This window comes from Myotis brandtii, unplaced genomic scaffold (assembly GCF_000412655.1).
Source record: "Myotis brandtii unplaced genomic scaffold, ASM41265v1 scaffold374, whole genome shotgun sequence".
In the NCBI taxonomy this organism is placed as follows: Eukaryota; Metazoa; Chordata; class Mammalia; order Chiroptera; family Vespertilionidae; genus Myotis; species Myotis brandtii.
In genome coordinates this window covers 4,719,652-4,746,969 of record NW_005364372.1, presented here as the reverse complement: position 1 = coordinate 4,746,969, position 27,318 = coordinate 4,719,652, and the positions used below count along the sequence as shown (strand labels likewise).

Here is a 27,318-nt window from a genome sequence, read left to right as displayed (position 1 = left end):
CTAGAGTTAATATTCCCTAATGATAGTAGTCTCCTCCTATGACTGTTTTTCAAACCATGTTCTTTAGGTCTGAATATTAGGAATGTTATCCTCAAGCTATTAATAGTTGATTATGACAAAAGATCCTATGGATAACTAAGTCTGGGAAGTTGGGTAAATAAGGTTAAACAGATTTACTTATTATAAAACTTTTCAGAACCTTTGATATAATCGTTTGAATTGTGAACATTTTAGGACTTTGGCTAGCATGTAGATCTGCATAAGTTATATAAAAGTATAAAATTATTCTCCCAAGAACATCATAGAAGGATTAATATTTTACAATATGTATTTTGAGAAATATTGTGCCTGTCCCTGGTAAGGTGGCAGTAATCACATCTGATGTCTGGGAAGTCTGTGGATACAGATCCAGGGAGGCTGCAAATATTATGACCAACCAGATATAGCTACATTGCTGAGTAATGAAACAACTGCTTTTAGAACTGAAATATCTAAAACATTAGGCAAACTATAAATTAAAAACAAGATAAAGTAAAAATTGTTAATAGATTATTATAGATCTATGGGAAAATTACTTTATAATTCTGAATGACTGGGAAGTATGAAGTTGCTTTAACACAGTGGTAGTAAGTTACTTGCCCCATAAAAGGAAAATTAAATTCAGTTAGTTGTAAGTCAATCACTCAATAGCTCATCTAGCAACCTGGATCTTGCATTGCTTGATTCCAAAATGAAAAGAAAAAAAAAATACACAGAGATACTAAAAATAAGACCACCGAGCAAGCATTTTTTAAAGTAATAAAAATGCATTACTACTAAATAAATTCAACAAAAAAGTTTGTTAATACTTTATTAGTATTTTCTAATGGACAGAACATAACACAAACCAAATAAAATTTTTACTCTTCTTTTTAGTTCAATAAAAATAACTGACATTCTGATTGTTGTTTCTTCTTTGTTAAAGAAGGAAAGTATTGATAGAGTAGTTAGGCACACAGTTGACACTTGCTGTACAATGATATGCACAAGTTATCTTTTAACAATTATAATCCTAAGATGTGCTCTTTATATTTTTCCCTTGTAATACAGGAGCCATGCTCCTATAAGCAAAATTTACTATTAACAAAAGAATTTACAAGGAGTGACAAAAAGACTTTTAAAACAAGTCCTTAAATAAAAGGATGCAGCAACAACGGAATGTAAGTTGTTGGGTTAAGAAGACATTAGTTTAGATCTCAAAACATTAAAAATTCATTTATTTTACAATTACTCAAATACACATGCATTAAATGAAAATATTGCACAAAATTAAAATTTTAGATTGTGAAATTTATATTGTTCTTAGTTTTTTAAAAATTGGTACACTTTCTGGTAGCACTTAACTGTTTAATTGTTTTCCCCAAACACCAGCAATACAACTTAAAGTGAGCAAACTGAAATAGAAAAAAAGTTTTAATGTTTGTTTAAAAAAAATTAAGGCTAACCAAGTGCATCCACTGGTCAATGGCACAATTGTTCAGCAACTATTCAGTACACCCAAATTATAGGAAATGCCCGTCTAACTGCTATATTTAAATCATACAATCAATTTTTTTAGGTGAATAAACTATTAAAAGTTAATAATGATGATTTCTAAATAGTTTGTTACCTGAAAAATCAGAAAACCCAAAGAATGATTAACTTTTATGATTTTTGCCTACAGGCACCACTGACGTAACAAACATTCAAAAATCAAATATCAGAAGACATAAAGCCTCTTCATGTATATTCATATATGCAATAAATGCATTAAATGTAATAACTTCATTAAACATAGTACATTGTACTTATGGGTTAAATATTTTACACCCAGCTTGACCAAGTCATTCAAAGAATATCTCTAATTTTAGCATGACGACAGCTCTCTCTGATGTAAAAGATAGATGTGCATGGAGAAGATGCACAACTGTTTACATAGACTACCATTTGACATTCCTGCTTTTGAAATATAAACTCTCTTAAAAATTATTTTAAAAACCCATTTACTCAAACATTTTTTTGGTATAATGCAGTTATCTTGCAGGGCTCTGTTAAGAAAATTTGCAGTCTTGCATGACATTTCTTTCCCTGGTTGATGGCCAGCGCTCCTCGCATTATCTAGAAATGTTTTTTCACATGTACACACTAGAGTTACATGAATTCTTGTTTACCCTTAGATTTATGTCAAAAATATCCTTGAACTAGGCAGGGGTATATTTGAAAATCATTGCACTTGTGGCCATGCTGATGCTTTTGACAGACATGTTTCAAACAGCCTCATTTTTAAAGCCTGGGGTATGGGGAGGGACCAGGGCAGGGAGATACACCGAGAAGAAATATTATTTCTTCCACTAGAGTTAATAAGGATCTTTTCTCTTTTGTTAAGTTGCAATGAAAGGGATTTCATTTATGTAATTCTGAAGACATGCAAAACACGATGAATAGATGCATACAAGTATGCACACCAGCATCATTAATATAAATACGATTATTATTATAAAGCTTTACAGGAAGGCTTTATTCTGCTATTAGGCTTCACTCTTTAAGTAGGACCTCAGTGAAAACAAGACGATAATATCTTGTTCCATTCTCAAAGCTCCCAAATAACTGGGATACCAATACTTTGTCCCTCTATCTTAAGCACCCGGGTGTTCTTTTAATACCAGGATCTTGGCTCAGTGGCCCAATAAGTAGCTTCACTATTTTAAGGTTTTAGTGTTAAATATTTTTAAAACAAAAAATGCTGACACACTCAAACCCTTAGTCAGTGGAAGTGTTTAAAACTATGCAGAAATCCTGCATACAAAGGATAGAGAGACTTCCAAGATGGACACAAGGAGAAGGAGAAAACTATGGGAAATGCAGAGGCTCCAAAACTGGAAAAGGTACTTTATTGTTGGTATAAAATTATTTGAGGGACTTAAATGTATACACTGAGGGGTTTTGTCAACTTGCTTTACTTAGTAGAATTTTACATTATGCAAAATATAAATAAAAGCATATTTTAAAAAATATTATAGTTCTGTTTTTCATTATATTCATATATGTACACTATAATAGAATTAGGAATTTGTATGTTTACATGACTAATAAACTCATTTAATCCTTTTATTTGATATTTTTAAAATCACCTAAGGTATGTCTAGATCACACAATTTAAAATTATCAAATGGTAACTTTCAAGAGTGCTGTTTCCTTTCACATTTTCATTAATTTTAGAAGGACAGAATTTTTTGGCAGTCTTTCAACAAATTATACCCCTACTTTATAATTGTAATCTCTTAAAGGTAAAGAAAACTGCAATAATTTTGAAACTTAAGTGAGAGCCACCATATGCTTTTTTTTGCGTACAGAATACCAAAAGAAAACGTGGATTGAGTACTGTAAGAGCAAAAGAGAGCCCTTAAAGCACATTAGAATCAATTAAAGCTAGTTTTATACCAGTGAACAAATCCAATCATTCTGTTTCTGATTGGTTTTATTTTATACTAGGTTTTATTTTATGTCATAGAACTATAAATTTGGGTATAAGGTTAATTCACACCTTAAGGGCATTCTGTCACTTTCCCCAGACCCAAAATAGATGTTCCAAAGATCATTCATCTGGCTAACCCACAATTTATCAAAATTCCAAGAGACCTATAAAATCATTATGCAAAACAAATCCCTCCAAATCATACATTGCACAGTCTCCCACTTTAGACTAATTAGCAAATATATCTGTGAACCGTTGCTTTGTGCTTTCCTTGGCTCTCATACATACACTCTGGCACTGTGTCACTGCTGCAGAACGCTGATTAATTTAAAATGAAAAAAATGGATGTCGTTCTTGCTTGAGATGGGGGCAGTATCCTCTCAATGTTGCAAAAATATGCACCAAATCATTTAAGACACGGCAACTCTCTTGGTAGTGATGGATTACAGACAAGGATGAAAAAATACCACAGTTTTGTGGATGTATTAATAATCTATTTGAGACATTAAGAGACTGGTGCAGGCACAACAGTATATGAGTTAAGCCCCAGAAGATCTGTCCACACTTTTAGTTCTGGACAAAAGGAACACCAGCTTCACAGATTGGAGTGTCACCTTTTCTGTAAAGAAGGCGCTTGAGATGTTTGAAGTTTCTGTTTATATTTCTGCATCTGCATTGACCGTGAATGCAGTTTGTTGAAAAGTTCACGGAATTTATACTGCGGAAATAAGGTTTCCAAAAAGCCTTCCAAGAAGACATAAACCATTCTCCTATTTAACTGGTTGTGCTGAAACATTTCAAAAACACGAAGAATACCTTTCCGTGTTGTCTCAGCCCCAATAATGTGCTTCAGTTCATCTACATAGGAGGGGAAAGAAACACAATTCATTACTCAAATAAAGGAAACACAAGGCCTAAACTATGCTCTACGTTAAACCAAGTATACAAAGAACACAGCAGAGTAACTAAAATGTAGTAGGTGGTCAGTTAATGCGTTTAGCCATGTATTGTAACTGAGATTTAAAATTTATACATGTGCATGCATGCCTCCAATCACTGATGCAATGGATACTGGGAGACACGACAGCACATGAGAAAGAAGTAGCTCAGAAACACCAATGAGAATTACAATCCTGTCCCTTAACACATATACTATATGATACTCACCTACCCTGAGTTTGTTTATCTGTAAAATGGGGGTTTATAATAACCAAGATCCTTATAACTCTAAAGATTTATAAGGCTTTAATTAGATAATGTGAAAAGTGACCTGTAACCTCAAAAACATATTCTTACTCTGTGTAATGCACAGTGAGAAATACACTATAAGGAAATCATGTGTGAAAGCTGACATATGATCTCAAAAAAACCTGTGACACAGTAACAGTGCCATCAAAATACAAAAAATATAAAAATGTATATGGAGGGTAGAATTCTACATGAGAATATAAGGCAAGGTCTGTTCCAGGAAGTAACAAATGAAGTGGACGTTGCTACCTGGGCAGGAATTTGACAGATACAATCAGATGAAGGACTGGCTTTGGTGGAGAAACATCAGTGAGTGAGCACTAAGGGCATAAAACCAGGCAGATGCTAGGAGCAGGGGTGGTGCCATTGGCTGAATCTAGGGTTTCCCTTGAGAAAGTGGAGAACAGAATGGGACTGATAGTGCTGTGACTGTCAGGATGAGCGAGTTTGGAGTTTACTCACAGGCAACATGAGGTCACTAGAGATATCTGAGTATGGGAACAACACGCATGATTATTCTTAGTTATTCATAATTAGGACCCCAATAGTAGTAAATATTACTCTGGTGCTTGTGAAAGAAATATGCAACTTCAAAAGGTATGTTTCTAACTAGGGGTACAATATAATTTAAAATAAGTGAGGGATTATGTACATATATTTTCATATCTACTTTCACTTCCTGCAAATCTTCACACAAGTGTCATCTTCTCAGGGCCTTCCCGGGTCACCCCATCTACGTCTGCAACTCACCTGACACCTCCCTTGTCCTTCACTCTCTGTTGTCTCGCACTTTCCACTATGGAACATACTATGCTATATTTATTGTTCTGTCTGTTTTCTGTGTCCCTTCACTAGAGTGTTACTCCAAGTAGGCAAACATTAGTGCAAAGAATAGTGTATGGCACATGATACGCTCTCAAAAAATACTTACTGAATAAATGCACTAAGGATTCTTTCAGCTGCATAACTGAGTCAGTCTATAGCAAGACCTAATGTATTCTAGTAGTTTATGACATAATATTTTAAATTATTGTGTCTTTTTATTTTTTTTGAAATGTTATTTCTATAATTTACTTTTTATATCCAAATGCAACAGTATAGTCTATAGGGCAGAATTAACAGCCATGTGGCAAGTTTCCAACTTAACTGACAAAGAGAAAGTTGATTATTAAAATTTATGATGGAAATTTAGTTTTAAATTATAGAAAAATAGGTATTCTATGATATTAAACAACTTAACAAATATATCTTCTAGATTCTCTACATCCATAATTTAAATGTGGAGAGAAGATACCTAGGTATTTCAGAGATATTCATAAACCAAAGAAGGGACCAAATAACCACCCAGCCACACATACTGCCTGTCATATTACATACCTTCTCTTACTGAGAGAAGACAAGGGATAAAGTGAATTTAACTTAGTGAACAGCAGTGTTCTAAAGAAGTAACTCAAATAAGACCAACAGAATGCCATTATGTGGACTCTCTTTGAGATCATGTTTTAATGAAGATTAATATTGGATCAATCAGTTGTTCCTAATAAAGGGATTCTTTGAAAAAATTGGTTTGTTCTCTTCAATATTCTTCCTAAAATCTCAAACTTCAGATTCCCTTATTAGCCCTTAAGTCTGTTACATATTTTATTTATCATCAAATTATCCTCATAATGTTTCAAGGCAGCAAAGTGAAGGGGTTTGAAAGCAGCACTTTTTTTCAAGTGGTTGAAAGAACTGGCTTTCATGTCATTCAGAGCTAATTCAGAATCCCAACACTTGCTTACCAGCTATAAACTTTGTGTACCTTACTTAATCTCTTTGAGCTTCTGTTTCCTCACGAATAAAGTTGCAACATTAACAGTGTCTAGCTTCATAATATTGTCATAAGGACTGGTTAAGAAAAAATGAGGACTGCCAGAACAGTGCCTCATATATGGTAAGTAATCAAATGGTAGTTGATATAATCAAACTAGCATGCTTAATGCCAAAAATTCAGAAAAACTACAAATTAGTGAGTTTTTTACCCAACATGTTCAACTCACCTGGCATAATTGAAAGCAGTTTAGTTTTTCCTGCAATTCTTGTTCTCATTCGGATAGCTTTATCTCTGCATGGAACAGCTTCTGCTAAAATGCCATTTGGCCAAAAGGCATCTCTATTTAAAAAGATTAAATTTATAACTATTTTTATTTTCTAATAATACAAGTTGGTACAATTATTCCAATTTTCTATAGAAAACACAAATAGGAAACATTTCTGAAATTTTATAAAAGTATGATATTCAACAAATAGAAACTAAGTACAAGGTTCAATTTTAGGTATAAAAGGAAATACACAAGAAAGATACAGATGAATTCTGCCCTGATATAACTTATAAACACTGACAAATGATAAAGATAGCAAAACAGAATACATAAACAACTATATCACAGCATTTAAATTCAAAGTAGGCCTCTCCTCTCATTGAGATTGAACATCTCATCTAAATACAACCTACAACGTCCTGAATTTGGGTAGAGTTAATCTCCCTCGGGCCCCTTATCACTAAGCCAACATAAAACAAACTCTGCACCCACACCTTACAGCTGGATTGAGTACAATGTTCCTTTCACACATATAACCCGTTCTCCTTCACTTTCACAGCATGCGTAATTCCTGTTCCTTATTTATGAGGCCAAAAGCAGGAATTCAAGCACAATAACTAAGCTTCCGTCAGGGAATCTGGTCTAAGGGAGAGAGAATCCCCAGAGCGGTCGTTCTTAACTTTACACATTAGAAACACCTGGGAGCTTTAAAACTCTTAATGTGTCGGCCTTCCAACAGATTAATTAAGTCAGACTCTGGAGAGGGCCCATGCACCAGCACTTTGTAAAGCTTTCCAAGCGATTTCACTGTGCAGCCAAGGCTGAGAATCACTGCTCCTGAGGAACACCATTTACCTACCCTGAAACAGAATCAATGTGCCAGGGCAGTGGTCCAACTTTTGGAAACAGTATGGTACAGAGGAAAATGCAGCCTCAGATTAGAGAAACCCGGTTCCCTGTTTCCAGCACACAAGCCATTGGGCAAGCTGCCTAACTTGTCTAATCCTCAATTTCCTCCTAACAAAATGGAGACAAAATCCCTATCTCGTGAAACGTGATAAAACCAGAAAGTGTACATAAAGTAGTTGGCATAGTACCAAGCAAATAATGCTTAATACTGATAGCTCCCTTCTTGCTTCCATTATTTTGAAATACACGATGCCATGAATATTGATGTCTTGCTTATCTTTCACTTCTAGAAAAGAGGTCCATTTCTCTGGTACACCATGCTTTTCTTGAAGGAACTGCATCTGAGTCCCTGGTGATTGGCAAAGCACTAGGCATAGAGGAGGGGCTCGGAATATTTTTATAGAATGAACATATACACTGGAGTATCACTGCTCCTAATGTGTATTCTTTTCAGAGGTTCAAATAGTTAAAAAATTAGACTATGGCCAGAGACATACATACTTTTTAAAGTTTTCATTTAAAATCAAGGTTAGCAAACAAGCAAGAAAAAGAAATCCCCAACACTAGGTACTGGATTATATGGCCATGCCTTGTCCACACTGGTATGTCAATTATTTTAAAGCCACTTTAAAATGCAGCCTAATATCTTAAGAATTTTCTTTTATGCTTTTTTCTATTCTGGTTTTAAAGAAAACAAAGATCAACATACCCATGTAAAAAATGTTTATTACAATTCTTACAAGTCTTTTGGCTCATCAGTGATAACTAAAAACAACTTTATGGCCAGGAAGAAAAGAAAAGCAATCAGAGTTAATTAGTGATAACAATGCTAAACTCTGTACTACCTGAAAGAAGTGACTGTGTCTTAGATATACCTGAAACGTTTCACTAAGTCCGCTACTTGCTCAGGTGAGGTCATCCAATCAACATGGTCGACTATTTTTCTGAAAGTAAAGAAATTTATATACAGTCAAAATTTTAGGTGAATAAAATAAAACTACTTTCATGGAGTAATAAGCAACTTAATTTGCATATAAATAATCTCTGAGAGAAATAGACTGCTTTAATAATGTTCTTAAAGGGCCCAGAGAAGGAAATTCTCCTAAGAAGGCTGAACAATTTACTTCTAGAAGTAAAAGTTTAAAAGCTAAGTAATAAATGAAGGAAGAAGAATAAAAAAATGTGGTACCTATTAATAGTATCACCATATGTGGCTCTAATAAGCTGTTGAAGTAGGTTTTTGATATTTCTTCGCAACCACTGATTTCTCTCTTTTAAGTCGAACACTTCATCCATGAGAAGCAGCATTACCCTAAGCGGAATATTGTCATCCACCTGACAATGTATGAGAAGAAATAAGCATGTTTAATTGAGTTACCTACCTACCATAAATGGACACTTTACAAAATTATTGCTACCATTTCACAGGTCAGAGAACAAGTTATATTATAGCTTGCATAACCTGGCATTTCCTTTTAATTTAGAAAAGACATTTTTAACAGTCATTTTGACAAATACAGAATTTTACAGCCCTATAATAATGAGTAAATTCCATGACTATAATAATGGTCTTGGGAAAAGATTACTGGCTCTTTTACTTTTAGTAGAGTCTGTACTAGTTGGATAAGGCAAATACTAGCCCCACTGCCTATTTCCTGAAGCATCTTTTTCAAAAGAACAAAATAGTCTCAACATTCCTCATCCTATATAATAAAAGCCTAATATGCTAAGTGTCCGGTCGTCCATTCAACCAATCAAAGTGTAATATGCTAATGATATGCTAAGGCCACTCAACCACTCGCTATGACGTGCACTGACCACCAGGGGGCAGACAGTCGACCAGTTGGTATGATGTGCACTGACCACCAGGGGGCAGATGCTCCAACCGGTAGGTTAGCTTGCTGCTGGGGTCTGGCAGATCGGAACTGAGCAAGACAGGCTGGACATGCCCTGGAGCCCTCCCATGGTCCCTTCCTGGCCCTGATTGTGCACTGGTGGGGTCCCTCAGCCTGGCCTGCGTCCTCTCACATTCTGGGACTCCTCAAGGGATGTTGGAGAGCCGATTTTGGCCCAATCCTGGCCAGGCCAAGGAACCCCACTGTGCACGAATTTGTGCACCAGGCCTCTAGTTTAATATAACAAAACACAATCTACACAAAATAATGTGTTGTGCTTGATTAGTGAGTTTTATGTATTTAGATATTTTCAGGGAAAAGAATTGAATAAAATCTAGTACACAGCTAACAGTACTAAGACATATTTCTCTAAACTACGAGAATTTTAACATTTAACCAGTAAAAATGTGAACATTTATAATGGGAATATTTTATTAACAATGTAAAAAGTAAAGGAAGACAACTAGGACGCTTTGATGTGAAAAAATATATACAAAGCCAAAACAGGTGCAGATTTAGAAATGCAACAATTGCATATAATTGCCAGTTAAACTTATAACTCTTTCATCACTAAGATACTCTCTCTAATGATTTCTTCATCAGTGCTGTAATCTAAACAATAAGAAAACAGCATGAATTATATATTTTTCACTGTTGTGCTGTAAACATTTTCTTACTGTATCTTCCCTTTCATGACACACTAAAAGCTCATAGTTTAACCAAGGGGAGGGGCACATGGTAGTGGGGGAGGTGAGGAGAAACACATTTCATTATAGAGGCAAAATAAAAACTGTTCTCTGATCAAGTATATTCGAGTTTGGTGCCACATGACAATTCTAATAAAAGGTTAAACTGTAAAAACCCTTAACAAAAGGTATGATGTTATGGATATTATACCATAATATAAATTATTCTGAAATAGTATTAAAAACAGATTAAAATATTATATTTTTAAAGATAGTTTATCATAAAGAAGTTTAATGAGAAAATGAAGGAAAATAATTATAACTGTAAAATAAATCTGTCTAATACAATAGAATACAGAGCCCAGACCCAAACATATACAATAATCTGATTTGTGACAAAGGAGAAGCACAGAAACTGGGGAAAAGAAGGCCTTCTCAGTACTGGTGCTGGGTCAACTGGACCCCTACCTCATCCATACACAAAAATCAATCTTAGATGAATGCCAAATATAAGTTTCAGCATGGCAAAACAAAAAAAAGTATTAAAGAAAACCACATATCTTTGTGACCTTGCAGCAGGTACGATTGTATATACAGTTAACAAAAGCACACAAAGCAATACACAATCTGACAAAGAATTAATATTTAGATCATATAAAGCACTCTTACTAATCAAAAGACAAAGACAGCCAAGCCAACAGAAAAATAAGGAAAAGCACTAGACACAAAAGACAAGACACCTAAAAGGCCAATGAACATATGGAATGGGGTTCAACATTTCACTCATAAGAGAAATGAAAATTCACTTGAGATACAAAAACCAGAACGGCTAAAGATAAAAAGACACACACTGGCAGGCTCGGACTACTGGAATTCTCATGCATTGCTGGCAGCGAAAGTGGAAAAAACACTTTGGGAAACTATGGGACAGTATCCATTAAAACTGAACTTTTGCATACCCTCTAACCAAGCAATTCTATTCCTAGGTATAGCCCCAACAGAAACATGTTTATTTTTTTAATCAAAAGACATGTACCAGAACATTCATTGGAATACTATTCATAATACAACAAATAAATTGTACTATATTTACAAAACGGGGTACTGTAAGGCCACAAGAATGAAGAAATTACAATCACACAAAACAACATGAACAAATATCACAATATTGAGCAAAAAGAAGCCAGACTTAAAGAAGTACGTACCTCATAGTTTCATTTACATAAAGTATAAAAGCAGGGTGGAAGTCAGGATAGTGATTACCCTTGGTGGGGGAGAGCATAGTGACAGGAAGAGAGCATTAGGGGCTTTCTGGGGTACTGACAACAATCTGTTTCTTGTTTAGAGTGCTGATTACATGGGCATGTTCAGCTTGTAAGAATTCATCAAACTCAACACTTACAATAAATGCACATTAATGGTAGCTATATGTTACTATACGTCATTAAAAAGTTAAAAAGATCTGTCAAGTGTGATTTGAATCACAACTGAATACTACCCAAAATAAAATTAACTCACAGTATCATCAAGTTGAGCTGAAACTCGACAATGTTCAGGATCTGAATCAGTCTTTGGAATTAAAGGAGGCATCTAACATAAAAAAAAAGAGAAAAAAACAAAGTAAACCCACAGACAGTGAAAGAACAAAATATAATAATAAAACAATTACCAAACATAATAAATTGCATTTGATTTGATATATAGTATTTAAAAAGTATTCACAACCTATAATTAGAAACCAAGGGTGATTATTTCATTATTAAAATATATATATATTTATTATAACGCTTAACTTTTTAGTTGGAAGGGGAGATTACTTAAGTCAAAATCGCATACCTTTTTGAAGAATTTAAAGCTAAGAAATGATTTAAAGACCAAAAGTTAGTAACACAGACAGGGAATAAAACTCCAATCTTCTTTCTTTTACCACAGAGAGCTTGATAGTATGCTAATAAGGTAAAAAAAACTAACCCTGTTGGACAAATTGTGATAAAAAAGGACAGAAAGAACAGTGCTAGCCGATAATCATTTATCATCACAGGAAGAACCATCAATATCACCTATTATAACCCTTTCATGTTATTGATGTGGGAAAAGAAGCCTGGAATAGTTCAGTGACTTTGTATGAAGTCACAGAAGTGGCACTGGAAATCCTCATTTCAGTGAGTGTACTTCCCATGATTAGAAATAAAGGTGAAGCATCAGAGAAAGTATGAGAATTAACAGAGAAGTATGACTGACACACACTATTTTAGGAGTTGTCTCTTACAGTAAAAAAAAATCTGTGTTTCTGTATATTTCCTCTTCATTCAAACTGACCTAATGAAAACTGTAATAGCTATATGTTTTATTCCATAATCTTAATTATAACCTTAAACATCTAGATCAAAATTTGAAGGTACAAATTATGAAACAACAAACTACTTGGCCCACTACCTGTACTTTACCAATTTAAAATATTTGTTTTACATAGATTTTAAAATTCTACCATAGCAGAAACTGGATTTTATAGTATACATTTCTGGTAAAAATGTATTCTCTTTAGTTTTGTTTTTTTTTAAATTCTTTATGAGACTATATGTGAGAGGCTTTGAACTTCTGAAAGAAATAGGTAAATCTAAGCAGGGGCTCAATAAATCTTAGGTGACTTAAAAATAATTTGCTTTAGACATTAATGCAAATTATCTTACCTTGAAAAATGATTGCTTTATGTCTTGACCTAGTCTTTCTGACATTCTGCCCATGTTGTCTGACATTTTAGTCATTCCCTCTGCCAAGCTATCAGGAAGGGATTTAACTGCATTGGAAACATTCCTCATAGAATTTCGAAGTGGATTCACAAAAGTGTCCATCTAAAGAGGAAAAGATGTTATACCATGACTTTATTGTATCAGATCTGTTATTCAACTGAGAAGTCTGTGAAAACAGAGTGTAACGTATGAAAGATGCAATAATTTTCCAGTCTATAATAGCTCATTTCATTTAAAAAGTATGTAACTGTGTCTTCGATGTGTCTTAAAAATGTATCTTCACACACAAATGTATAACTAAAAAATTTGAGTGATAATGTTATTGATAGAAAATAAATATAAACTGTGGCTGCCTAATTTAATAAATTCTGAAAATAAAGTTTTTCAAAACAAAAACTGATGCAATTGGAATTAGCTATAACATCCTTCTGCCACAATTCAAGGCAACAATGACAGATATTTTGAGGAGATACTGAAAAATAAACAAGCTGGTAAGATAAACCAAAAGCTGAAATAACTAACAAGTGACTATTTAAATTTAATTTTTAAAAATAATTTTTAGGATACATACATTCTATGTAGAGAATTTGAAATCCATTATGAAGAAGAAAAAAAGAAGTTGCAAACCAGACATGTAAACGATATTTTAATAAGGAGAATAGAAAAACTATAAAAGAAATTATGATCAGAGATATAAAATGGAATAATCTCCAGAGGATTTGGAGCAGTAAAATAGATATGTTGTTGTACAAATGTTAGATAATTTCAATGAAGAAAGAGAGCAACATCTAAAGAACCAAAGCAGATGAATATGGAACTATCTGAGGTTAAAAAAAAAAAAAAGGAGAGGGGGGTTGGACACAAAACTAGTCATACCAAACTACAAGAATATTTTCCAGAAAATGCTGAGTCTCATAAAAACTACCACAGAAACAAATTATGTGCCATGCATAAATAAAAAAGCAAATGGTAGAAAAACTGAACCCCACTGTTCAAGAAACATGGCATAATGTTAATCTATACTAATAAAAGCCTAGTTGGTCCTCGCGCGCGACACCACCACAAGATGGTCGCGCGCACAGTGAAGGCGGGGCCCAGCGGCCGCTCTGCATGGTGAGGCCTGGTGGTCCGGCAGCGCCACGCAGCGCGAAGGAGGCCAGTCCCAGCATCTCCACTGCCTCGTGTGAAGGAAGCCGATCAGGCTGGCAGGGGAGGGCAGCTGGGGGCAACCAGGCTGGCAGGCGAGGGCAGTTGGGGGCCATCGAGCCAGCAGGGAAGGGCGGTTGGGGGCCATCGGGCCAGTAGGGGAGGGCAGTTGGTGGCGATCGGGCTGGCAGGGGAGCAGTTAGGGGGTGATCAGGCTGGCAGGCAGAAGCATTTAGGGGCAATCAGGCAGGCAGGCAGGCAGGCACGCGAGCAGATAGGAGCCAGCGGTCCTGGATTGTGAGAGGGATATCCCCCAAGGGGTCCCAGATTGGAGAGGGTGCAGGCCTGGCTGAGGGACAGCCCCCCCCTACATAAATTTCGTGCACTGGGCCTCTAGTACAGGATATAAAGAAAACAAAATCACTCTAATATACTTTTGTAGTTTCCATCAAGAAAAGCACTCTGGAAAGGTAGAATAAGACAGCAATAACAACAAAAAAACTGAATTTCAAAAATAACTGTAAAAGGGATAGAGTTTTGGTTACTCCCCAGTATAAGTTGAGCCAATAGAGCTATAAACACGCTTCATAGAATATACAACCTATAGGGGGATATTGTCAAAGTACAGCAATTTAGAGTAGAAATAAAGGACAGAAATGAGCATGAAGAAAGGGTATGAACAACACTACCACTGGTGAAAAGAAAAATGGAAATAAAAAGGATAAAAAGATGAAGTGTGTGTGTGTCTGTTTGTAATTCTAATTCTATACACAGTAATTTTTGGTTAACCATGAGAGTACTCAAATCAACCAGAATGTTATTTCCAATACTGACATTATTGCCAGGAATTTTTGTTTAACTGGAATGACATTATAAATGAACTATTATTTTAAGAGCACAAGCAGAATTAAGAGAGATAAACATAAGACTACCACATTTAAAATGCACAGCTTGAGGGAAAATTGTCATCTGTCTACTAAGTTTTAATGTTCACAGAAGAGGTAGAATTTCAGAAGCATAGAAGGCATGAATTTCACTTTAAACCACAACCTACATTAAAAACTATTTGATTAATCTATCTTCCCACCACCCCCACCCCCCAGAATCATCAGTCTGTTGCACACTTCCATGTCTCTACATCTATTTTGTTTGTCAGTTTATTTTGTTCATCAGATTCCACATGTAAGTGAGGCAGTGAAGGCCTGGGAAGGGGGAGGAATGAAGAGGAGAGGTAATGGAGGGGAAAAAGGGACACCTGTAATACTTTCAACAATAAAGATGAAAAAATATTGTCAAGGAACAAACTGATGGTTGCCAGAGGGGCACTTGGGAGGCTAGTTGAAAAAGGTGAAGGGATTAAGAAGTACAAATTAGCCACAGCAGGTTTTGCTGTGGTTAGATCTTTGGCCCATGGATTTGCACTAAAGGGTTGCAGGTTCAATTCCAATCAAGGGCAAGTACCTCAGCTGCAGGACAGGGCCCGGGGAGCATGCCAGAGGCAACCAATCGATGTGTCTCTCTCACATTGATGTTCCTCGTGCTCTCTCTCTCTCTCTCTCTCTCACCCATCCCCTTCCCTTCCTATCTCTCTAAAAATCAATAGAAAAAAATATCCTCAGGTGAGGATTAACAACAACAAAAAAGTACAAATTAGCAGTTACAAAATAGTCATGGGGATATAAAGTACAGCACAGGGAATATAGTCAATAATCTATAATAATAAAAGCATAATATGTTAATTAGACCGGCCAGTCGAATGACCTTCTGGATGAAGCCGCTGCGGCAGGGGCTGAGGCAGAGGCGGTTAGGAGTGATCAGGCAGGCAGGCGAGCAGTTAGGGATGATCAGGCAGGCAGGCAGAGGCGTTAGGGGCAATCAGGCAGGCAGAGTGGTTAGGAGCCAGCAGTCCTGGATTGTGAGAGGGATGTCTAACTGCCGGTTTAGGCCGATCCCTGTGGGCAGTCGGACATCCCCTGAGGGGTCCGAGATTGCAAGAGGGTGCAGGCCAGGCTGAGGGGACCCCCCTCCTCCGTGCACAAATTTCGTGCACTGGGCCTCTAGTATTATAATAACTATGCATGGTGTCAAGTGGGTACTAGACTTATCTGGGAGATCACTTTGTAAGATATATAAATGTATAACCACTATGCTGTACATCTGACACTAATATTGAATATCAACTGTAGTTGAAAAATAAAATAATAAAAGTAAACATACACATATGTGTAAAAAAACTATTTGAATATCCTCAAAAATATTTTAGAATTTTATATATCTTACAATTTAGAAATGTAGGTTTAGGAGAAATGTGGATTCAACTAATACAACCTTTAGAGTTGATTAAATGAATATAATCTCATATGCTATCTAGACATGAGGATAAACTGCCACTGACAGATCCTAAATCTATATCATCAATTATTTAAAATAGTTGCTTGTGCACCATCGCAGACCTACAGAATCCATTTCTCTTTCTCTTTCTCTCACCACCCCCCACCCCCTTTTTCTTCACTCAATTTCTGAGGGTAAATCCCAAGCATCTGTTTTGGGATGGAGACAGGGAGAGCCCAGCATGACAGAAAAAACACTTAAGATTGTGATGCCTAACCTTAAAGGAAGTTGAATTTAGATACATAAAACGGAGTCCATCACCATATAATAACATTTCTAACAACAGGATTTGCCTTAAATCAGATGCTTAAAACAGAAAAAGAAACTTGAAAATTATCCAGCAGAGGAGTAAATTATGGGTTAATGGCACTTAGCCTACCTTACAAAGATGTTACCTAGTCATTTAATTACCACATAGGTTGAGTTTTTTGTATTGGTAAAAAAAACAAAGTAATTTTAACTTAAATTTAGGTCCCTAACTATAGCTTGAAACGCCTTCACACCATGATATAAAACTGGACAGAAGGACATTGTGTGTGCACAGAGAAGACTGGTTGAAAGTTAGTTTTTCTAGCAAACTGGCCCATCCATATATTTTGAAAAGCTAGACAAACTGTATGATCAAGTTAATGTGTTATAAAATATTACTTCAAGCTCTAAATAGTCAATAAAATGTTTACAAATAATTTTCTCTAATAGCTATTTAATTTCTAGTAAAATATAATTAAGAAAAAATATTAAACTATAATTTAGCCAAAAGAAAAGGCAGCTGAAAACTCCTAATTCTTTTTATTTTTTTAATATATTTTTATTGATTTCAGAGAGGAAAGGAGAAGGACAGACAGAAACATCAATGAGAGAGAATCATTGGTTGGCTGCCTCCTGAATACCCCCTACTGGGGATCAAGCCTGAAAACCAGGCATGTGACCTGACCTCCTGATTCATAGGTTGATGCTCAACCACTGAGGCACACCAGACGGGTGCCCCTAATTCTTGATAGGCATAAAAATTATTCTGACAATCTAAAGGACATCAAAATGACCCTGGTAATTACTGCAATGATTTATTATTTTTATAAGTATGTGTTGTGGATTTCCAAAAATGAATCAGAAGGATCTTTAGATTGCAGTGGTAATATTTTTTAAACTGATATATAACTGCTTGGATATATAAAAACTGTTTGTTAGTAAAAAGAAATTATATACATTTAATATAATGATTCTTTTATTTCAAAAAGCTGTTATCAACTTAGCATCCTAAAATTGATGCAATCCTTTAAAAAAATTTTATTGATTTTTAGAGAGAGAAAGGGAGAAAGAAACATTGTTTTGTTGTTTCGCTTAATTATGCATTCATTGAGTCTTGTATGTGCTCTGACCAGGGATCAAACCCACTACCTTGGCATATCATGACAATGCTCTAACCAAGTGAGCTACCTGGCCAGAGCTTAAACTGATACAATCTTATGAGAGAGAAAGTAAGGTAAACATGAAAAAGATTAAGTACATGAATGCATCTCTATTGACAATAAAACCACTTAAGAGTTGGAATTTAAATTCAATCATGAAATACAAAGATAAGACCACCCGTGTTTTTCCTAACATAAGGTACATGACCGGGAAGTTATTATTAAAGCAATATCTTTTGTTCATTAGATCCCACATAAAAATGGGTTATTTCACTTAGCATAATACTCTCCAGGTCCATCCATGCTGTTGCAAAAGGTAAGATTTCCTTCTTTTTACTGCTGTGTAGTATTCCATTGTGTAAATGTACCACAGCTTTATATCCACTCATCTAGCTCAGCGATTTTCAACCTTTTTCATCTCATGGCTCACATAAACTATCATAATAGGTTTAATTTTGATTCATTCACACTGGATGGCTAGTCTTTTTTTTCCCCCTCAATCTGGCAATCTAAGGGAAAAGAGGTAAGTGCCCCTAACTAAATAGTCAGGTGTTGCATGTTTTAAAAATTCTTTGGCATACCTGTGTGCTGTGGCACACTGTTGAAAATCACTGATCTAACTGATGGGCACAGCATGCGGGCTGCTTCCAAATCTTGGCTATTGTAAATAATACTGCAATGAACACAGGGATGCATATACTTTCTTTTGAATTAGTGTTTCAGTTTTCTTCGGATATATACCCAGAAGTGGAATCACTGGGTCATAAGGCAGTTCCATCTTTAATTTTTTGAGGTAATCCTTAATGTTTTAAAAGTTAGTATTTTCAATAGGCAGGGCAGAGGGAGTGGCAAGGAAGTCTTTTTTTTCTTGTGAATTTTCATTTTCATATAATTTCACACTTCTAAAAAGTAGTAAAAAATAATACACAGAGTTCCTTCGCCAAGCTTCTCCAACTGCTGTTATTGCTTCTGCTACTACTAAGACCCAACATTTATTCAGGTTAGTTATTTGCCAGGCACTGTAATACACAGATTATCTCATCTGATTCACATAATGCTCTAAAGTGAAGATTAATATCTTCATTTTTGAGAAAACTAAAAGACCAAAAAGGTTAAGTTGCAGGTCACAGCTAGCAAATGGAAGAGCAGGGATTTGAACCAAAGGCTATCTGATCCCAAAGTTTGTGTTCTCACCCACTAAGCCAGTGCTTCTCAACCTTCCTAATGCCGAGACCCTTTAGTACAGTTCCTCATGTTGTGGTGACCCCCAACCATAAAATTATTTTCGTTCAGAAGGATCTTTAGATTGTAAGGATCTTTTGATCCCTACTTCATAACTGTAATTTTGCTACTGTTATGCATCTTAATGTAAATATCTGATATGCAGGATGTATTTAGGCGACCCCTGTGAAAGGGTCATTCAACCCCCAAAGGGGTCACGACCCACAGGTTGAGAACCGCTGCATCTTGCCCAATTTTAGCACTTAATCATTTATTGTTTTAACCTAGTATCTTATTCCAAGTATAGGTCTTGCATCCAAAAAGAAATTTCAAATAATAAGGATTTCACTTAAACATAAAAAACATATCCTATTTAACACTTTTCTTACTCTTACTCCAAGTTAAGACATTTCCTCTTAGTAAGAAACAGTTCCTTCTGAAACTTATGAAAAGCTTGTGACCTGTTTTAGGCAAATCTTCATCAATGCATCATTTCTAAGTTTTTTTCCCCTTTCTTTGAAGCTACTGCTGGCTTTAATCCACATGTAAAGATAGGACTTTATGCTTATTAGGTACACCTACTGATAGGCTTAGTAAAGCACAGAAGATAAACATGCCATTTTACATTTAATAACATTTTCTAGTTTTAAAACATACATAAGTATAAATTTATTTCCTTATATTGAAAATAAAGTATGAAAATAGATCTGTAAGAAAATCAATGCAATAGCCTGCTTACCTTGCGAGCAAAATCCCCCTTCCCTTTACTGTAGGCTTTATTCTCAAGGAAATCATACACATAGTGAGCCAAAACTGGGAATGCTTTCATCATTTCAGGAGTTAATAGTAACTAACAGGAAAAAAGGGTAAAAATTTTAATTTTACATTTAAAAAAACAATTATGCAGTTAAAGTCATCAATAATTCTATGACTATTAACATTAGGATATATACTATTCTCTCCATCTGCTATTTTGACTTTCAGTGCATCTAATATGAAAGTTGTCCAAATATATTTACTATTCCATTTTCAGGTTTTACAGATAATCCTAAAATCCACATTAGTAAATTATTATTTTACCCACATACTAATTTCAAATTTAACATTAATAGAAAGTACATTAAAAAATCCAGGCAAAAACTTTTAAATGTTACCAAAAAAATACTGTTTTCACCAACAATATTTCATGATATAACCTATCACTCTAGCTTAATTCCTTCAATGAAACACGTTTTGACATACTGAGTTCATTAGCTATATTAAAATGAAAATCTATGGGCAAAAATAAACATAAACTTACCTGCAAATATGCATTAAGATCCTTTTTTCTCTTTTCTAAAAAATCCCTATCCATATTATTAAAAGTCTTTTTCCCAGGAAGCTTCAATATACTTGACAGATTTTCAAACTAGAAGATAAAATACATTCAATAATCTTAATTTTTTAATAAAAAAGTATTTTCCTAGTAACAATTTCTCTATATATTAAAAGCATCTTGAAACAGATCATTTTGCAATGTATTTTATTAAGCAAAAATCAGAAAATAGAAAATTATTTTCCAAATATGTCCAAATCACAGTTCTTTTTAAAATTTATTTTAGTTTTCTCATTACCATTTATCCCCTCTATGCCTTCTTCCACCTCCACCCATCCCCTATCACCCCCACAACCATCACACTGTTGTTGTCCATGAGTTCCCTCTTTTTTTCTTCTTTGCTCAATCCCTCCATTCTCCCATCCCACCCCCATTCTCCCAGAGCTGTCTGCCTGGTCTCTAGTACGAGTCTGTCTCCATTTTGCTTGGAAATTTCTTAAATTCCACATATGAGTGAAATCATATGGTACTTGTCTTTCTCTGACTGGCTTATTTCACTTAGCATAATGTCCTCCAGGTCCATCCACGCTGTTGCAAAGGCAAACCACAGTTCTAATGTTATATATTATAAAGTAATTTCAATAAAGAATGACAAACATGGACAGCTGATGAAGATGGGTGATATTCACATGGGGTGTCATTTTAATACTTTCTCTAATTTTGAGATTGTTCAAATTTTTTATAATAAAAATTTTTTAAAAATGTTATCTATAACAATCCTTTGACTTGTAAATAAAGTATTAGCAAATAAGTTTTTAATGATCAAAGTTATGTGTTTCTGGCTTGTTAAAAAATCTTATAAAGAAATATTTTTATATTGATGACTTCAAATAAATTAATTCTTGTAATGGCTAATTATTAAGAGAAAAGGAAATTTTTAAATATAGCTTACAGCTGTATTACAATTCTGTATATACACAGCTGGAGTACTACACTGATACTTTCCCTCCAACCACATGAAAAGTAAAGTGCTAGACTACTTAACACTTGGGTGCACCTTCAAAGTCCCAGCTACGCAGTACGCTGCTGTGCCTCACTGAAGCAGTTTTAACCACACTAGCTACTAACAAACATTTTAAGATGGAAGTCATTTAGCTAGTGATTGTGCCTGGCCAACAGCCTAGCATCTGAAACTTCAAGCAGCCTCATTGCTTTTCCCATGTGATACATATTCTGAAGTGAAACCATTTTCTAAAACCATTCTATGTTCAAAAAACTCATTCATTTCTGGAGCAGAGATTAAAGAGAAGAGGAATGAAAAGGTGTAGGATAATTTTCATCCACAAACTGGAAGATTCTGATAAATTATTAAATGGAATGGCAAATCAGATGGTTGCTTAGAGCTATAATGTGAACAAGTTGATTGTATGTTACATATGAAAGGTAAAAGCAGTTATTTTGCCCTAGGCAAGATAGGGGGGAAAGTGAAGAGGCAATTTACAGGGGAGAAGTTATGCTGTAGTAATATTCATAAATTTGGCAATTCACAAAACTATTAGAATATGTCTTCCTTGGATATCAAATGGCCAATGGATTAAATTTTTTAATCACACCTAATAGATGTAAATTAAAGTTTTCAAGGAGTCCTAAAATATTTAATTTCCTGGAATATTACCTACATTATTTTAAACTATGGACTCAATTTTACACAACGCAGTTTACTCTGGCATTACCAACATGGTATGGACTGAACTGTAGTTCCCCAACAATGAAGCCCTAACCTCCAGTGCATCAGAATGTGATTATGTGTGAAGAAAGAGCCTTTAGAGAGGTGATAAAATTAAAACAAGTTCTTAGGGCGGGTCCTTATCTAATCTGGCTGTTGTGCTTCTAAGAGGATGAAATTTGGACCTACAAAATGCCACCAGGAATGAGAGTCCACAAAGAAGAGGCCATGTGAGGACACAATGAGAAGGGCAGTCACTGAAAGCCAAAGAGGCGCCTCAGGGATAGATAAGCCCAAAACTGAGATCTGGCCTTCCAGCCTCCAGAATGTAAACATGAGAAAATAAGTGTCTGTTGTTTAAGCCACCCATATTGTAGTATTTCGTTATGATGAAATACACCACGGGAATATAACAGTATCCAAGAAAACAATTTATTTCAGAAACTTTAAAGTATTAAACATTATTAATAAAAAAAAATGTTACAATAACAGTTATTTTCTTAAAGTCTAAATTATCAAACTCCTTTTAAAATTATCTGTCTGGAACAGAGGCATTGATGATTAATAGCTTTTTAAAGTATTGTTATAAAAGGAAAAAATGGGAAAATTTTATACTTCATATTGACTTATTATAAACTTGGTATTTGAAAGATTATTTATAAGTACAAGGTAGACCATTCCTGAAAAGTAATATAATTCTATGCCAAAAATTCATAAAAATATTTTAAAGGCATGTAAAAGAAATTGGAAATTTACCTAAAGAACTCACAATAATAATAAAGAGTATTACAATGCTCACAAAAAACTCAAATACTATATGTAAATCATAGACATTCCAAAATCAAAGATTTTATTTTTCTACATCGAATATGTCAGGTTTAGATTCCAGACACATTACTGGAAAATTTAAAAAACATTCTTGAAATTTTATATCAGGATTCAAAATGTGTTTATATCCAGGCACAAATATACATTTACTCAGTCACTTTAATACATACTTAATATCTTTTAAATCACTACTTTTATTTATACTTAGTTACAGTTCACCCAATGAAAAAGACATGCATAGTATCTACTGGAATATAAACTCCTAGAGGCAAGGACCTGTCTTGTTCACAATTATATTTGCAGCATTGAGAACTGCGCCAGGCATATAAGAAAAGCTCAATAAATATTTGTTAAATAAATGAATGGGGAGTTCAGCCCATTTCTAAAATAATATGACATTTAACATTTGAATTATTTCCTTTTATTTTTATACATCTTTATTAATAAAGATGTACTCAACATGAACAGAAAAAGCAAACATGTCCAAAGTTATTAATTTCATCTAAATATAACTCAAAATAGTCTTTTTAATATGGGCTTCTGGAGTCAACACTAACCTGTTTTTAATCATGTTTAAATTATTAGTAGTTTATCTCACTCTCATTAAAAAAATATTTTAATGAGATTACCAATGCCAACCATTTTCCCTCTACTCTCTTAAATGAAAAAGGCATTTTCTGATTACTAAACTAGTACAATGTCATTTCAAAGCTTTAGTCCACCCAATCAAATGTCACCATTAATTAGTATAATTTGTATTGGCTTAATACCAGTTGTATATTTATAAGCCTTGAATGAAATCAAAGACTCTCAAGAGTTAAAATAAATTTCATAGATCATCTACTCCATTCATCTGGTGATAGTTTATTTTCTTCTAAATTAAGGATAAGAAAAAATATTTAATAAAAAGTAGAACAGAAATAATTTATGTTTGTTATCTTTAAGAGTCCTTATATTTCTATAAAACAAGAGAGTTGTATTTAATACAAATTTGGTTAATGTTAAATTTAATTTAGGTTATAGTTCTTAAAATAATGTAATGGATCAAAGACTTAACTGTTAAACTATTAAATAAGGATGTCATCTAAAATGACTATAGCTCTGAAAATCAAAAAATATTCTACAGTGATCTCCTTCCTTACTTTAAACCAAACTCAAATACCTCTGATAAGCGCGCGCGCGCACACACACAAACAAACACACACACACACACACACACACACACACACACACGACTCAAAGTGAGAAATACACACTCATTTTAATTTCCCAAGGTATACCATTAATATTTTGTCTAGTCCACAGTGGTTATGATTAGTTAAAGTCTGATTTATTGGTTAAATGTTCAAAATCATTCTAACGTTTACACTGATTATACACAAATTCTTACTTTGTTTTATTTCATTGGCTTTGGTCAATACCTTAACATCCTCAGAACTATTTAGAATTAAACATTGAATCAGGAAACAATTTAAAGCACACACTTTAAAACCTCGTTACCTGTTCAGTGATTCTCATGTGGAAGTCATGGAAGTCACTGTAACGACGATAGGTTTTCCACATCTCCTCACTGTTTAGATTGCGTCGGTGCACAGTGATGGCATACAATGCATATGTCTTGCCATGATCATTACAAACGCCTGCCACAGCATATGGGTCATAGTCAGCATATACTAGTTATTTAAAACAAAATGAAGAGGAACAAAAGACACAAAAAAGGAGGAAGATGAAGAACAAAAACAAAAAGGACAACATGAAATGAAGAATTTGAAATGACAGACTAAGACAAAAGGATGTCACCAGGGGATAAAATAGATTCCCATCCTCTGTACTCGCACCCATAAGGTATTATATATGTCTAGAGGCCCAGTGCACAATATTCGTGCACGGGTGGGGTCCCTAGGCCTGGCTGGTGATCAGGGCCTATAGGGGCCATCTCTCCCAGTCCGATTGGGGCCTGGCCAGCCGGGGCCTGCTGGCTGTTGGACAGGGCCTGGGGGCCTACCAACTGCTGGACAGGGCCTGGGGGGCCTGACGGATAGGGTCTGCCAGTTGGAACCTGCCAGATGGGGTGAGGGACTGTGGGAGGTTGGCTGTGGGAGTGCACTGACCACCAGGGGGCAGCTCCAGCATTGAGTGTCTGCCCCCTGGTGGTCAGTGCGCATCATAGCAACTGGTTGACTGGTCGTTCCGGTCGTAATGGTCACTTAAGGCTTATATATAGATGGCTACATTGCAAAACAAGCTACAAGTTTATGATGACATGACCAACCATGACCAACCACACACCAACCACACAGTAATGTCTACTTTGAACAATCTCCCCAAGGACTTTTACCTATATTATAGTTAGGATACCACAATACAATTTCACAGCACAGCATTAGAGCCTGAAATTTAATAGAGGAAAAATAACAGAAACAAAATAATAACCTTTTGTACTAGCCTTCACTATTTAGTTATATTTCAATTAAAATCTCCTCAGCTAAACAGAAAGCAAAAGCAATGGAATAAGACTTATCTGCTATTTTGGCAACTCATTTCTAATCAACAATTCACAAGTGTAGTTATTTTGGAGACTTTTTAAAGGCATTTTCCTACTAATTTCCCACAAACTATCCAAGTCCAGTAGTCTTTAAAATCAAAACCTGTTCACATTTTGTACTAATCTTATGAAAAGAGATGCCTTTTTAATCCTTTTCTTTGTATTTCCTAGTTTCCACTTTCTTATTTCTCTGCATTGTATTCTCTTCTAGATCATTTCTTGAGGTCTCCAAAAAGTTTACTGAGTCTCTACTCATCTGTATTAGTCTTATTCCATTCATTGACCTTAATTCCAATCACTGTATTTTAATTTCTATAATTTACTTGGTTCTTATTTCATCGTGTTGTATTCTTATCTCTACGAATATTTTATATATACTCTCAGGCTAGGAGATGCTGTGGCACACAATCACTTGAGGATAGATGAATCTAGACATACCTATGTTGGGCTATAAGATATAATTTGACAAAATATAAAACTGGAGAAAGGCTGGTTATGTTGCTCTCAGGAGCTTAAACTGTAGGTAACACTATATTTCACTGCTCTCCTCTTCCGATCATCCTTCTCTCAGAGACCTATGCATAACAAACTGCCATACACTTTTTCATCATGTGAGAACCGGCCCTCATTCGAGAGAGTTAGCATGTAAATAAGGGAATGGCTTTATCTGTTGTGTTTAAGATAGGTTTGGGAAAGGAAAATAGAAAACAGAGGTCAATTAGGCAGCAAACCATAACCAGTTAGGAGTTAATAACAGCAAGGAGAATAGCAAGGAATAGAAAAAGAAAGAGAAATGTAAGAAAGCATTCTACAAAAGAATAATCAGATTTATCACAAATTAATAGGCACAGAGATCATGGCCGGGATGTTTGCACCATAGAAAAAACAATGAGGTTATTATAAAAGAAGCACAGAAGACAGAAGGTAATTTGGTTTTAAAGAAGATAAATGAGGTTACATATATATTGATTTTGGGATGATGGTGAGATATTACAGTGGAAATAGGTTTTGTTTTCATTAGGACCATGATACTCATAGCAGGTGATGTGCAAACTGTTGTTAATCTATAGCCAGATAAAAATGTAGGACCAGAATATAAATCAATCTCATCACTAAGCATATTGCTTAATTTAGCCAATATTTTTTAAAGCAAGATTTCGCAATGAAGGAAGCAGTAAGCAGTTGTCTATGGACCACTCTTTGAGTAGCACTACACTAGACCAGGGGTCCTCAAACTACGGCCCGCGGGCCACATGGAAATACAAATATTGTATTTGTTCCTGTTTTGTTTTTTTACTTCAAAATAAGATATGTGCAGTGTGCATAGGAATTTGTTCACAGTTTTTTTTTAAACTATAGTCCGGCCCTCCAACGGTCTGAGGGACAGTGAACTGGCCCCCTGTTTAAAAAGTTTGAGGACCCCTGCACTAGACTGTCAGTTCTTCCTATAATAAAGATGTTAAGAGTGTGAAGATCTAGATTGAGAGAGACTCAGGAGGCCAATCTATATATATAAAAGCCCAGCGGCCAGAACGGCAAAACAACCAGAACGACCAGTGGCTATGACGCGCACTGTGGCAGCCAACAAGCCTGATCCAGGCCCCTATTGTCCACCCCCCCACCCCAGCCGGCCCTGCCCCTGATCTGCCCCCAACACCCCGATCAGGGGCGGGGC

The 27,318-nt window shown here is 35.1% G+C and overlaps 1 protein-coding gene across 7 annotated transcripts in view; it reads right to left on the bottom strand.

Moving 5' to 3' along the window:
• Positions 1-836: 836 nt before the first annotated feature.
• The window catches only part of SNX13 (sorting nexin 13), an 87,579-nt gene continuing 61,097 nt past the window's right edge, over positions 837-27,318 (bottom strand). For 5 of the 7 annotated variants that reach the window (XM_014544652.1, XM_014544655.1, XM_014544656.1 and 2 more), the window contains 9 exons: positions 24,599-24,771; positions 20,530-20,637; positions 19,969-20,079; positions 13,003-13,164; positions 11,831-11,902; positions 8,921-9,066; positions 8,607-8,675; positions 6,781-6,893; positions 837-4,351 (listed from right to left, as the gene is read on the bottom strand). In XM_014544652.1, coding sequence (XP_014400138.1) covers positions 4,104-4,351; positions 6,781-6,893; positions 8,607-8,675; positions 8,921-9,066; positions 11,831-11,902; positions 13,003-13,164; positions 19,969-20,079; positions 20,530-20,637; positions 24,599-24,771 — 1,202 coding nt within the window. In that variant the 3' untranslated portion in view covers positions 837-4,103. The remainder of the gene's footprint in view (positions 4,352-6,780; positions 6,894-8,606; positions 8,676-8,920; positions 9,067-11,830; positions 11,903-13,002; positions 13,165-19,968; positions 20,080-20,529; positions 20,638-24,598; positions 24,772-27,318) is intronic. The other 2 variants (XM_014544653.1, XM_014544654.1) reach the window with 2 other exon arrangements.